The sequence below is a fragment of the Aedes aegypti genome, chromosome 1 (genome assembly GCF_002204515.2).
Source record: "Aedes aegypti strain LVP_AGWG chromosome 1, AaegL5.0 Primary Assembly, whole genome shotgun sequence".
Classification (NCBI taxonomy): Eukaryota; Metazoa; Arthropoda; class Insecta; order Diptera; family Culicidae; genus Aedes; species Aedes aegypti.
Genome location: NC_035107.1, coordinates 22,739,962 through 22,754,135, shown reverse-complemented (window position 1 = coordinate 22,754,135; position 14,174 = coordinate 22,739,962). Strand labels below are relative to the sequence as shown.

The following is a 14,174-nucleotide window of genomic DNA, read 5'->3' as shown; positions in this document are numbered from 1 at the left end:
CACCCATCCACCTCCTCGTGACGCTGTTTTGTATTAATACTCTATAATTTTTGTATGAGCTGTAACAACGGTCGTACACGTTTCAAACGTTTAAACATTTTTAGCGATCTTGGCACCTTACGTAAACATTACGCTATAACTAAAAAGTCGTCGAGAATTTGCGAGCTCCCAAAACTTTTCCGTGTCTGATGGTGTTTTGACAATCTTTTTCCAGATGCACCAACACAACCAAAACGAGAAAAGTTGCATATCAAAACGCGAAAAAAAGGAGTCTGCTGCGGACGGAGGAAAATTTCTCGCGACCTGAAGATTGTTAATTTTTTTCACCTGCGCTGAAAACTGGTGGAACTGTACGCATTTTTCGCAGGAAATCCATCGCAGCTGGCTGCGAAACAAAAGTTGAGTATCGGGACGGAAGAAACGGAAAAGAAAATAGTGTCGAATTTGTGTGTAGGTAATTGCTGCACAGTAGGCCTTGAGAAATAATTTTCGTCGCGAAAGGTGAAAAAAATGTGCGGAGGATTTCATTGCTCCAAAAATGCATTGATTGCATTGAACGTCCTTTATGTGGTAAGTGGAAATTTCAACACTTTTTTAATCATTCATTGCACTTTGGTTTCTAATTTTGCATGCAAAAATGTTCACGAAAAGATTGCACAATATAAAAATCGATTCCTCGTCTGGCAGGACATCGCAAAAGCAGGAAACGTAAAAGTTATTTTTAGCTGCAATTTGACGTCTTTTGTGCTTCCGATTTCCGCATCTTTGATGGAATCGATTGATAATTCGCTAATCTAATATTTTTTCTCATCCCACTTCCCAACAGATGGTTGGCTTCCTGCTGATCGGCGTCGGAGTCTATGGCCGCGCTTCGTCCATTGTGACCAACTTGCCCATCATCGGGGGCATTCTGGCCTGTGGAGTGATTCTGATCCTGATCTCGATTCTCGGCCTGGTCGGAGCGGTCAAGCATCACCAGGTGATGCTGTTCTTTGTAAGTGGATTAACTCTTCTTTCTAGCGCATGTGGACGAGATAACCCTTTGACCCGCGTCTTTCCTTTTCTTCGCAGTACATGATAATTCTGTTCATGCTGTTTCTGATTCAGTTCTCGATCGCCTGCTCCTGTCTGGCGGTCAACCAGAGCCAGCAGCGGGAGTTTGCCGAGCAGGGCTGGTCCCTGGCGCCGATCGACATCAAGCAGCAGGTGCAGGACGAGTTCCTGTGCTGTGGGTTCAACTCGACCGTGACCGACGACCATCCGTCCTGCGCGATTGTTAATGTAAGTATTGATAAGCTTAAGCTGGAAATCTCCTTTTCAGAAGCTTGGGAAGCTTTTTTTTTAGAAGCTTGGAAAGCTTCCTTTCAGAAGCTTGAACAGCTTTCTCGTAGAAGCATAAAAAGCTTCCTTTCTGAATATTGACAAGCGTGCTTCCAGAAGCTTGGAAAGCTTCCTCTCAGAAGCTTGGAAAGCTTCCTCTCAGAAGCTTGGAAAGCTTCCTCTCCAAAGCTTGGACAACTTTCTCTCAGAAGCTTGGGAAGCTTCCTCTCAGAAGCTTGGAAAGCTTCCTCTCAGAAGCTTGGGAAGCTTCCTCTCAGAAGCATGGAAAGCTTTCTCTCAGAAGCTTGGAAAGCTTCCTTTCAGAAGCTTGGTGAGCTTTCTCTCAGAAGCTTGGAAAGCTTCCTCTCAGAAGCTTGGAAAGCTTCCTCTCAGAAGCTTGGACAGCTTTCTCTCAGAAGCAGTGATGGAAAGTGGCGATCATTTCTTCTGAACTGGAACAAAAACAACACCAAACGCTCCCGAGCGTCAGAGTGCTGGTTTACTCGCATCTGTCGTGCTCCCGAGTAACCGAAGCTAAAAGTGATTCGCGAACGTGTTCGGAGCAGTTCAAAGTCGTATTGTGCTTTTGGGAAAAAAGCTACTTCCCCTTCGAGATTTATGATTTCTAAGGGTTTTTGACTACAAACTAGTAGTTTACTGTCGATTTGATGGTTATACAGGTATGTTCCGTTTTTATCACGTTCCGATTTCGTCAACAAATTATTCCGTTTTTATCAACACAAAAAAATTTTTTTTTTCAATTTTCAAAATGTTTAGAATATAAACTAAATACTTATTTTGAAGCAATTGAAATCAGTGTGTGCATATTTCAATATACAGTCAACAACGCCGATCCTCAGTAGGCTCCGTCATCGTTGAATTCTTCTTTGTGTGAATGTTTGTTTGACAATACATGCACGAATCTGGTGGAACGTGCATTCAGTTTTTCAATTACTTTTGCTACACTAATTCTCATCCACTACTGACATTCAAATTCAATTTCACTAGTGAAAAAAATCATTTCCGTCAGAATACCCCACAAAACATCCGCAAATTGCAAAAGTTGTATTTTTTTATTAAAAGACAATCATGATTCATCAACTGGAGGCATCACATTGCCGTTTTCTAACACCAGTAATATAAAATTCATTTGTAATTTTTTATATTCAATTTTCAATTTCAGTGCCTCTAGGTGAAACTGAGTTTTGAAATGACACCAACAGTGGGTGAAACTGAATGTGTGCGTGTGTTGCACCCACTCTTTTTCTCGTCGCATTCGCACTCGAAGTCAGATTGGCTTCTTGCTAGCGGAGTTTGTTTTTGTTCGTTTTCGCACTGATCGGGTATCATTCGGCTGAATTTTTACGACACTGATTGAAATGCTTTTTGATAGCCTCAGAGTTGAATTTTCGACAGTATGTCAACATTGAGCATCTACGATATATGCTAGGTGTCAAGTCATATTTTTTTTGTTTTTTACAAGGGGGAAATCTGCAAACAGATCCCCTGAGAAGATAACTCCACACATTCTCGAACGTCTTTTCACCGCGAACGGAAGTTTTTGCTGTGACGAGTGTTTTTCATCCGCGTGAAGAGAGTTGTTATCGAAAAATTGATTTGTATTTAATCAATTGACTATTGAGGGGCCGGTTGTGATTTTATTACGCGATTTGATTGAAAATTCAAGTGATTGGGAAAGAAAAAAGGACGTGAAATTTGGTGGTTGAAGAAGGAAGCAAGATGGCGGACCCGCCGGGTGTCGACTCGGGAGGGAATTCGAGCACTAACACTAGAACATTTCAAACCTACGAGTACAATCAAAATGATGCATCGCCGTATCGCGTGATCGTGCAGCTCAGAGATGATGATGGCGGACAACTGCGTATCAACAAACTGTCACTCGGAAAAGTACTATCAAAGGTCGATGAGTACAAGCAAAACATAACCAACATGCGCGCACTCGGAAGGAACAAAGTTCTGGTTTTTCTGAAGAGCTACCCAACGGCCAACAAAATGCAAGCTGACCAGATGTTGCGTAACTGCAACTACAAGGCATACGTCCCCCGCAGTTTCGTTTCTGTGACAGGAGTCGTAGCCGGCGTTCCAACTGACATGACCATCGATGAAATCAAGGAGAACATCTCAAGTCACCACCCGATCTTGGCTATCAACCGTTTACACCGGTACGAGTCAGGTAGAAAAATTGAAGCACATCGAATCAGCATCACGTTTCGCGCGAGCACCTTGCCAACAGAAGTTCGGCTTTTCTGTTGCGTAAACACAGTGCGTCCTTTCATCAGCAAGCCAGTGCTATGCCTGAACTGTCTAAGGTACAACCACGCCACAGACAACTGCAGATCAAAAAAACGATGCCCGAACTGTGCCCAACAGCACGACGGTATGGAACGTGGAGATTGCCCCAATAAGGCTAGATGCCTGTATTGCAAGGATGATTCAAATCACAAGACATCGGACGAGCAGTGTGCTGAGAGACAGCGACAGAGAAACATCAAGACGATTATGGCCAAATCGACGCTCACCTTCATGGAAGCTAAAGAGCAGTTCCCAATCTTCACCGAAAATCGGTACGACTTATTGGAAAATGCCGATGAGTACCCGACGCTCCCAACTACCTTCGCCAAAATGGCAGGTGCTCAGTACCGAACAAAAAATACGTTGCAGTACCGTCCACAAAAACCGAAACGTGCGAACGAAGACGTGAATATCGCCGACCAGGTACAAGTGTTTACAGAAACGAAAAAGAAGAAGGTGAATTCGAACGAAGACGACGAGAGGAACGGAGTTGCTCTGTTTAATACGTACAAGGCATCGGATTTTGAACGGTTCGTTCAACGCATCGAGGAACAGCGCAAGCAACACCACCAACACGGTTATGAACGTGGTTTCGAGGTCGCCGAAGATGAAGCAGCAGGAACGACGATCGTCCCCAGAAAATACAATGCATCGGCAAGCGTGGCAAAACACGGCAGGTTCCGGAGTCGAAGTCCCGACGACCGAATCGCCTAAAGTTAGCATGCAATCGTAAGTAAATGCCAGATGAAATAAAAATTTTCCAGTTGAACATTCAAAGTCTACAGAAAAATAAAGACGAATTAGCCAGAGTTTTGATCAAAGATGAATATAATGTAGCCTTAATATCAGAAAGTTGGAGTAAGAGAGAATTAGAGGGTAGTAAATACAGAGTGCCAGGGTTTTTCACATTCCTCGACTCACGAGACGACGGATATGGAGGCGCTGGGATTCTCGTCGACAAACAGCTGAAATCAAAAGAAATAACGTTGCCGAAATTCTCAAAAATCCAATCGGTTGCACGACTGATTGTAGCGTATGATATTGTAGTGATGTCAATATACGTAGCACCGAATTTCCCACTTCACACTGACACAAGAGGTAGGATCTTTATTTCAAGCTGTAAGAGGACACCGCAAAATACTTGTAGGTGGGGACTTTAACGCCCATCATGGTTCATGGGACACGCAACATAGAGACAACAAAGGGGCAGCTCTTTTCGACCTAATAAATGAAGAAGCGTTTATACTGCTAAACAATGGACAAGCCACGTATGTACCAATAGAACTCAACAAAACTCCATCTGCTATTGATCTGGTGTTTGTAACCCCACAGCTGTTCCATAATGTTAGCATGAAGACTTTGGATTTTGGAATAGGTAGCAGACATCTTGCGCTAGAAACTGTTATACAGTTGGTTCAGCAAAGATCCGATAAGTTCATCATCAATCGCGCAAAAGTAGCTCAAGATATTAGCAAAATCAATAGTAGCGAGGTTAGCAGTTACTCGGAGCTTCAGGTACAAACGAAACGGATTATGAGAAATGCCAGACAGCGGGATAAGTTTGTACCCAAGTTTTGGTGGTGTGAGGAAGTAGAGCAGGCATGGCAGGAGAAGAAATTGGCAAGGCAGAGGTTCAATCGAAGTGGTGATTTTGAATCACTACTAAATCTCAAGAAGAAAGAAGCAATATTCAAAAGATTGAAAACCCAATCTTCACGCAAAAGTTTCGAGGATTTTGTTGCAAGTTTTGATCCCAAAACACCTGCAAAAGAAATCTGGGATAAACTGAGACGACTCACAGGTAGTAAGAAGAAGCGTGAGAACGTTTTAGTTCACAACGACGTAGAGATGGCTCAGGAATTTCTGAATAAATATTTCCCTTCAGAAAACAACGTTGATCCAATTCCATCGTATCTGCCCACCTATGAGGTATTAACGTCTGACTTCTGGTTCAAATTCTTGTCAAGGAAAACATCTCCAACAGCTCCAGGACCGGATGGGATCTCGTATAGCTCACTGAAACTACTGAACACTGAAGTGACGAATGGCATCATTCGAGATATGAACAGTATTTGGAGATCTCAAGCCATCCCTGAGGATATGAAAACTATTAAAGTGGTGGCAATCCCAAAACCTGGGAAAAACCCCGAAACTATTGAGGGAACTAGACCTCTGTCTATGCTGAACTGCGGAATGAAGATTCTGAATGCGGCTATACTAGATAGGTTACAATTTCATATAAAATCCAAAAACCTTCTTCCTGAGTTATCTTTTGGCTTTAGAAAAGGAATGTCGACCGTCAGCTGTTTAGAATTCGTAACAAATAAACTGTTTCACGCTAAACGAGAAAAAGACCTAGCAGCAGTCATTTTTATCGACCTATCTAATGCCTTCAACGCAATTAATCTTCAGACCTTGGAACAAACTATGCTGTCTCTAGGACTTCCTCCAGAATTCCCAACTTGGGTGTTGGCCTTCTTAGCCGACAGAAAAATACAGTTGCAAGTACCCAGACAACCAAAATGTACGTATAACGAAATCACTTGGAGGCTTTACATGTGCAAAATTTCACTTATAAGATGTCACGAAAAGGCCTTCTACGTACGAAAGTGGAGGCGATATGCATGCATATATTATGCGATGAATAATAACATACAATGCGAGTGTATAAATATTCTACCGAATCAACCTGTTATCTTATGCGACTTAACTTATGATAACAAATGTTGATTTGACAGCTGCTACGGATTGATGCGACTTACTTTGTACGAGTGTACGAGACGAAACAAAATGTATAAATGAACTCAGAAAAGAAGTGTTTTATGCGAGGAAACTCATCAAACTGACGAGTTTATCCACGGTGTTTTGCGGGTTTGATGTAATTAGTATGAATAAACGAGTTGTAACGTGTACTTTCATGCGATTTCTGGTTGTCTGGGTAGGAAAGGAGATCCACACGCGTCGCGTAAGCCAGGGTCTTCCACAAGGAGATATCTTGTCACCCACTCTTTTCAATATTTATACAGCAAAACTTCACGACATACATGTCGAGGGAGTCACCCTCGTCCAGTACGCGGATGACTTTGCTGTTATCATTGTAGGAAAAAATGAAGATGAAATCAACGAACGAGGTAATCGTTTCATGAACCTTTTCGTTAAATCCGCCAAGGAGCTGAATTTTACGATTAATGTGCAGAAAACTAAAGCCGTTTTGTTCCAGAACAGTTCAAAAGTTTTGCAGATCAAAATTGGCGACGAAAAGATAGAAACGGTTATTATGCACAGATATCTTGGATTATTGTTGGATAGATCGCTTCGATTTGGCGCCCATATTCGAGATGTCACTCAAAAGGCGGCTGATCGTCTAAATATCCTCAAAGTCATCAGTGGTACCAAATATGGTAGCCACCCCACAACACTCAATTTGGCCTACAACGCTTTTTTCCGTAGCTTTGTGGAGTATGGTGCCAGTATATACAGCTCGGCCTGCAAGAAGAACCTTGAGAAAATAGATACCATCAACAATGCCTGTCTTCGGAAGATAACGGGCTGTACGAAGACGACACCAAAGAATACGCTCCACGCAATTGCTGCGCAACCTCCTCTACAGTTCAGACGTCTGAAGGTAGTGGGAAAGCAGTTGGCTAAGCATTTTTATCGGAAAACTCCAATATGGGAACAAATCAATATCGGAGTGACTGATGAACAAAAGAGATATTCATATGTTGAGCAAATTGCAGCCCAACATGCTGTAGTTTTCAAAGATATGTCCTCTGCATCAGCTGCCACACCATTACCTAGCGCGGTATACATAGCGACAACGTTGAATGACGAGCTATGGCCCAAAAAGCAAACGAATGTAAGGATACTCAAACAACAGACGTTGTCGTTGATACATGGGAAGTATCGGGGACAGCAAATAGTCTATACGGATGCTTCAAGTGACCAACAGAAATGTGGAATAGGCATCTACCACGAATCAGGCAACTTTAGACTAAGTTTGCAACTTGAGAACTTCGTATGTATCATGTCGGCTGAAATCGAGGCTATTTACGTGGCTTTGCAGTATATCAAACGCAACAGTATAGTCAACGCGGTTATAATGACGGATTCCAGAGCAGGTTGTGAATATATCAAGAACCAGATTGAAAAGGATTCAAGAGATAAAGTTATCGACAGGATACTGGAAGTGGCCGCGGTCACGGGAACATCCTTGCAATGGATACCAGGACATGTAGGAATACGAGGAAACGAGATGGCCGATCAGTTGGCCAAGAAGGCACTGGACGAGAACAACATTTGCAACAATAAGATTCTTTTCCACGACGCGGTAGGATACTTTGATCGACTTTGCGAAGAAGGCGTCCAGCAGTGGTACTTGGATTATACTTCTGAACTGGGTAAGGGCCGCAAGTACTTCCAAATTCAGAATACGATCCCTCACAAACCCTGGCACTATAAACTAGACCTCAATAACAAGGAAATTCGAACTCTTAACCGGCTACTCTCTGGCCACGACTTTTCACGATTCTGGTTACACAAAATGAAACTGGTGGACGATTGCATTTGCGATATTTGTGACACGATTGAGAACGCTGATCACATACTTTTCTTCTGCGTGAAATACGCCACTACGAGAAATAAATATGGACTGGACAATTATTGCAACATCTATCAAGTTTGGAACTGCAAGAGCATCGATTTGCTTCGAGAAGTAGTAAACTTTTTGAAGGAGATTAACAGCAACATCTAGAACAGGCATCCACCTCAAAGAAATTCACTGACGAATGATCCACCCGACGAGAAAAGTCAAATGACTATAAACAATCATCGTTGGCGTTATAGCTGAGAAAGCTGTGCCATCCCTAACGCTGCTGCTGTCAAAGCGGGGCAAACAGAATCAAGAAGAAGAAGAAGAAGAGAAGATAACTCAGGGAATGCGGGGATGACGCACCAACGACGACCCGCTAAAACCAGCCTATGCACTGTGCATGGGCAATTCATTTAGAATTGCTCAAGTGGTGAACAGTGCATCGACATGACCCTTGGACTCAGACCCTCATCTCCCCGGAACCACCTTACGGTATTTCTTCGGGAAGGGACCAGTGCATATAGCACAACACGTGTAGCAGAAGTAGCCTAGGCAAACTGCTTCTCCTAGCCGACTTAAACAATGTTACAAGGGACCAGCCTCGGCAGGGCTAATCCTCTGCAGCCAACTCTTGGTCGGCGCGCCATAGACGCTGCAATTCTAACATAATGTGAGTGACAGCCGTAGTTACTGCATTCCAGCACTCGGCATCCGCACACATTCTCTCTATAATATTGTCGGGGGACGTGTCCCCTCCGCATGTAGTGAGCATGCGACCTCTCACAACAATGAAACTGGGGCAATCGAACAAGACATGCTCCGCAGTTTCCTCCACAACAGCACAATTGGGGCACGCAGGAGATTCTGAGTGCCCGAACCTATGCAGGTACTGTCTATAGCAACCATGTCCTGACAGAAACTGCGTCAGGTGGAAGTTCACTTCCCCATGGCTTCTACCATACCAATCTGACACATTTGGTATTAGTCGATGGGTCCATCTACCCTTAGTGGAGTTATCCCATTCCTGCTGCCAGCTTCTGAGCGTTTCCTCTTTACACGTGTCGCGGACTCCTCTGGTACCCCTTTGGTTGAAGCATTGAACATGTTCCTTGATGATGAGCCCGATGGGCGTCATCCCGGCTATGATGCACACGGCCTCTTTAGATACCGTCCGGTATGCACTTGCTACTCTTAAGCACATTATCCTGTACGTGCTTTCCAACCGCTTTAGGTTTCTTCTCGTTATAAGCGCTTTTGACCAGATTGGTCCTCCATACCTTAGTATGGATAGCGCCACGCTTGCCAGCAGCTTGCGTTTGCTGGCAATTACAGCAGAGCTGTTAGACATCATCCTCGAAAGCGCCGCTATAGCCGTAGATGCCCTTTTACAGGCATATTCAACGTGGCTAGCGAAGCTCAGCTTGTCATCGATCATTACCCCAAGATGCCTAAGGGATCGCTTGGACTCTATGGTGCAATCACCTACCGAGATAAGCGCCCGTTGCTCGGACTTGCGGTTGTTGACCACCACCACCTCAGTCTTGTGACGAGCCAGTCCTAGTTTCCTAGACTTCATCCATTCCTCAACCAGGGAAATAGAGTGCGCTGCTGTCAACTCTACTTCCTCCATCGATTCACAATAGACCACTAGGGTGATATCGTCGGCAAAGCCAACAATCTTAACACCCGTCGGAAGGGGCAGCCTCAGTACGTCATCGTACATCGCATTCCATAACAGCGGGCCCAGGATTGAACCTTGAGGTACTCCCGCGGTAATTAGAACGCTTTTCTGCCCCACCTCTGTGTCATACAGTAGAATCCTACCATCAAAATAGCTTTCTAGAAGCTTACACAACTGCACCGGTACCTTGAGGCGGTGAAGCGCGTGTGCTATTGCTTCCCAGCTTGCGCTGTTGAACGCATTCTTCACATCCAGAGTGACAACCGCGCAGTAACGGATGCCGCTCCTTTTATGCTCGATTGCCACCTCAGCTGTTTGAACGACCGACTGGATGGCGTCCAGAGTAGATTTACCTTTTCTGAATCCAAACTGGTTGTTGGACAGGCCGTCCGCACTCTCCGTATACGGTACTAGTCTGTTGAGAATCAACCTCTCCAATAACTTGCCCGTCGTATCTAGTAGACAGATAGGTCTATACGCCGACGGGTCACCTGGTGGTTTCCCCGCCTTTGGTAGTAGCACCAATTTCTGTCGCTTCCATACATCCGGGAAGATTCCTTGATCAATGCAGCGTTGCATCGTGGTTCTGAACATGTCCGGATCCGTGTTCACTGCCGCTTTTAAGGCAACATTCGGGATACCATCGGGTCCCGGTGCCTTGTTTGACGCGAATGATTTCACGACTTCTGCCAGCTCTTCGTTCGTCACTCTCGCCACTTCTCCTTCATCTGCCGCATACGGCGCTGGGGGCCATGGGCTTATGGGATGGTGCGGGAAGAGTACATCGATTATCGATCGCAGCAACTCGGGCGATTTCTCTTGGGGCGCTATGGCTCCTTTGGTCATAGCCATTACCACTCTGTAGGCGTCACCCCATGGACTAGAATTGGCACTCTCACATAGACTTTCAAAGCATGCCCGTTTTCGACTCTTGATTTCCTTTTTGAGAGCCAACTTTGCCTCTCTGAATGCTGCACCGCGTTCCTCTCTTTGTGCTTCTGTGCGTGCGCGTTGCATTCTTCGTCTAGCCCAAAGGCAGATTGCTCGAAGATTTGCAATTGATTCGCACCACCAATACACTGGCGGCCTGTTCTCTCTAGGAGGGGCTTTTCTCGGCATGGAAGCATCACACGCTCGTGATATCATAGCAACTAGCTCTTCACCGTTTAGGTCCAGAGTGTTTCGTTCGCGCCTCAGGGCTTCAGTGAATACTTCGCCGTCGAAGCGCGCTGTTTTCCATCCTCGGGCTTGGGTCGAGTTACATCGCGCTGCCTTCTGCCCGCCTGGTATTATACTATAGCGAATCGATTGATGATCGCTATGAGTATAACCGTCATCAACGCGCCAGTTCATGGTACCTAAAAGGTTAGGACTACAAAACGTCACGTCGATGATCGATTCTGCACCATTTCTGCGGAAGGTACTCACTGTACCCACATTTGCCAGCTCTACATTTAATGCGGCCAGGGATTCCAACAATAGTTGGCCTCTTTGATTGGTGCAGCGGCTACCCCACTCCACTGCCCATGCATTAAAGTCGCCAGCTATCACTACTGGCTGCCGATTAGCTAGTTCGGCCATCATCCTGTCAACCATGTGGGAAAATTCCTCAATCGACCACCTTGGGGGCGCGTAACAACTGCAATAGAACACGCCGTTGATTTTTGCTATCGCAAAACCGTCATTTGAGCTAGAGACTACTTCTTGGATTGGGTATCGTCCTGTCGTCCCTATAGCTGCTAGCTGTTGAGACCTATCCGCCACCCAGTTCCCGTTGTTGGCTGGTATGCGGTATGGGTCCGATAATAACACCACGTCAGTCTTGGTTTTCGAGACTGACTGCCAAAGCAGCTGCTGGGCTGCATCACAGTGGTTTAAATTTAACTGTGTTACTTCCGTTTTGGCTGCTTTGATACTCCGCTTGTGCCCGGACATTTGGGTCCGCCCGTTAAGTGTCCGTTGTCTGCTCTGTCGACACATATTAGGCACTTAGCGATTTGCTTACAATCGCTTGCCCTATGGCCTTCAGCGCCGCATTTTCTGCACATCTTACTTCTGTCGGGACCATTGCAATTCCACGACTTATGGTTCTTCCCGAAACACTTGAAGCAAACTTCAGGAGGCTGTTGTATGCTCAGCCGGCAAACCGACCAGCCTACCTTGAGTATGCCCAAGTTCTTCGCTTTGTTGGCCTCTGCGACCGGCAGCCTGATCGCCGCCACCTGGGTGCCCTGCGGGCCCTTTCTAAGGTGGATGGCCTTACTGGCTACGTCGATGTCACACTGCTCTTTGAGGGCAGCCGAGACCTCCGCTGCATCGGTGACCTCATCCAGATTTTTACACTGGAGAGTCGCTTCAGCAGTAAGGGATCTTACATCAACCTCGTCACCAAGTACTTCTTGTGCCAGTTGCTTATAGACTGCACCCTTTTCCTTGGCGTCCTTCTTTAAGACTAGGATCATTTCACCAATCCTAGTTCGCCTTATGCTTCGCACGTCTGCGCCCAATGGCGATAGCTTCTCTGTGCTTCGCATCGCCTTCAGAACCTCGGCGTATTTTGCTTCCTCCGTTTTGATAACGAGGGCTTCGCCTAAATTCCTACGTTTCGCTGTTTTCGGTTTAGCGCTCTCCTTGGGCTCCGTTTTCGGTTTCCTCTGTTTTTTCTTATTTCCAACTCGTATCCACGGGTTGCTGTTGCCTTGCGCCCGTGGTTCCTGTGGATGCACTGCCTGGTTCCGGTTAACCCGTGGCTCCTTTTTCTTGGCTTTCTTGGCCTTAGGATTGGTGTTGGCCTCTCCTTTGTTGCCATGTCCTCTTGATCGCGGGGCTTGGCTCGTGCCAGCTTTTCCGCTTTGGAGGACGGCCGCGTAGGTCACTTTTCCCTTAGCAACCATACGTCTTTTCGCCACGTATTCATCACCGGAAGCTTCCCTCTTCCGCATCGCGTATCGAATAATATCATCAGATATATTCGCGTTGCCTGTGAAGGAAAACACTTCGGTCTGACACGACCTAGTGTCTTTTTGGCCTTCTACCTTGCCCAGTTGTTCCTTGGCTTTCTCGTAGTCCTGCTTTGCAGCTAGGACTGATTGTCGCAATTTCAGTAGACTTGTTTTCAAGTCTTTGCTGATATTTGTTTTGCTTTTAACATATTCGATGATGACATCAAGTTGCTCAGCAGCTACCTGCATTTTAGGGAGGTACTCCCTATTGCGATCCATGGCCTCGATTAGTCCCGGGCCATCGGTCACCACACATGTTGCACTGGAGCGGCCAGTGCCTGCCGTCGTCACAGTATCTAGGCTTTTGCCCACACTGTTTTCAATAAAGTTGGTCGCCTCCTTCCTTGGCGGGAACCTTAGCCGGTTACTGATAGGTCCAGAAGCCTCTCCTTCACATTCCGCTAGTTGTTTGTTTTGGTTGATCATCTCTTATGGGTCCCCCTAAGAGCCGCTATCCATCTCCGCTGGAATAGTCGCCTTTATAATCCCATGGTTATCTATGCAAGCAGGGAGGCCATGCTAGGGTTGACATAGTCCTTTATGGGGTACTATGTTCAGAGCCGGATCGGCGCAGGTCAGGTAATGGCATCTGAGCCTACTCCCGCCCAGTTGGAACAACCAGGCGACGGATTTGGAACGTACTCTAAGGCCTGCCACGGTTTTACGGGACGGGGGCAGCCTGCGCCATTAACCCACTCGCCGTTTCGGGCCAGTGTCACCCCACCCGACCCTACTAAGGGAGTAGAATGTCGCCGCTGTCAGCCTCAAAGCATATTATCCAGTACATATACCGTTACTTGTCCTTTGTCGTGCGCTGCCAGTATACATAATTGGGGCCGTACTGGCGTTGGTCCCAATGTGCTCGAAGCACTCCTACTCGTAATTCCATGCCTTGTCCGTTTGTATCGCGACCAGTATGCCATAATCAGGATCTCACTGGTATCAATCCTGATGTGCCGGTTGGCACTCCTGTTAGTTTGGGCTAGGGTACTTTAAGCGGCACCGGTCGCTGTGACAGAGTTGCATTCGGATTTTTGTGGTTTTTATGAAGGTTCATCAGAGCCCACTGCGAACTTCACCTCATCCTGGGCAACTCCCCAACTCGCAGAGGTCCTGGGGGGGGGGGGGGGGGGGGGGTCCGTTAAGCCCCTGGACTGTCGTCCCTGCTGCCCCAACAAAAAAAAAACGCATAATGCGAAGCCATAAGGGTGAAAAATTTAAACTAATTTACAACATCCTTATAATCCCACCCTTATTTAGCCTCAGG

The 14,174-nt window shown here is 46.1% G+C and overlaps 1 protein-coding gene across 2 annotated transcripts in view; it reads left to right on the top strand.

Annotated features, from left to right (window-relative positions):
- Window positions 1-215: 215 nt before the first annotated feature.
- The window catches only part of LOC5567107 (tetraspanin-13), a 33,967-nt gene continuing 20,008 nt past the window's right edge, over window positions 216-14,174 (top strand). The window contains exons 1-3 of one of the 2 annotated variants that reach the window (XR_002499201.1): window positions 216-570; window positions 827-994; window positions 1,072-1,281. Coding sequence is in view for 1 of the 2 variants with exons in the window: in XM_001651435.2 (XP_001651485.1) it covers window positions 511-570; window positions 827-994; window positions 1,072-1,281 (438 nt within the window). In the remaining variant the exon portion in view is untranslated. The remainder of the gene's footprint in view (window positions 571-826; window positions 995-1,071; window positions 1,282-14,174) is intronic. The other variant, XM_001651435.2, reaches the window with a different exon arrangement.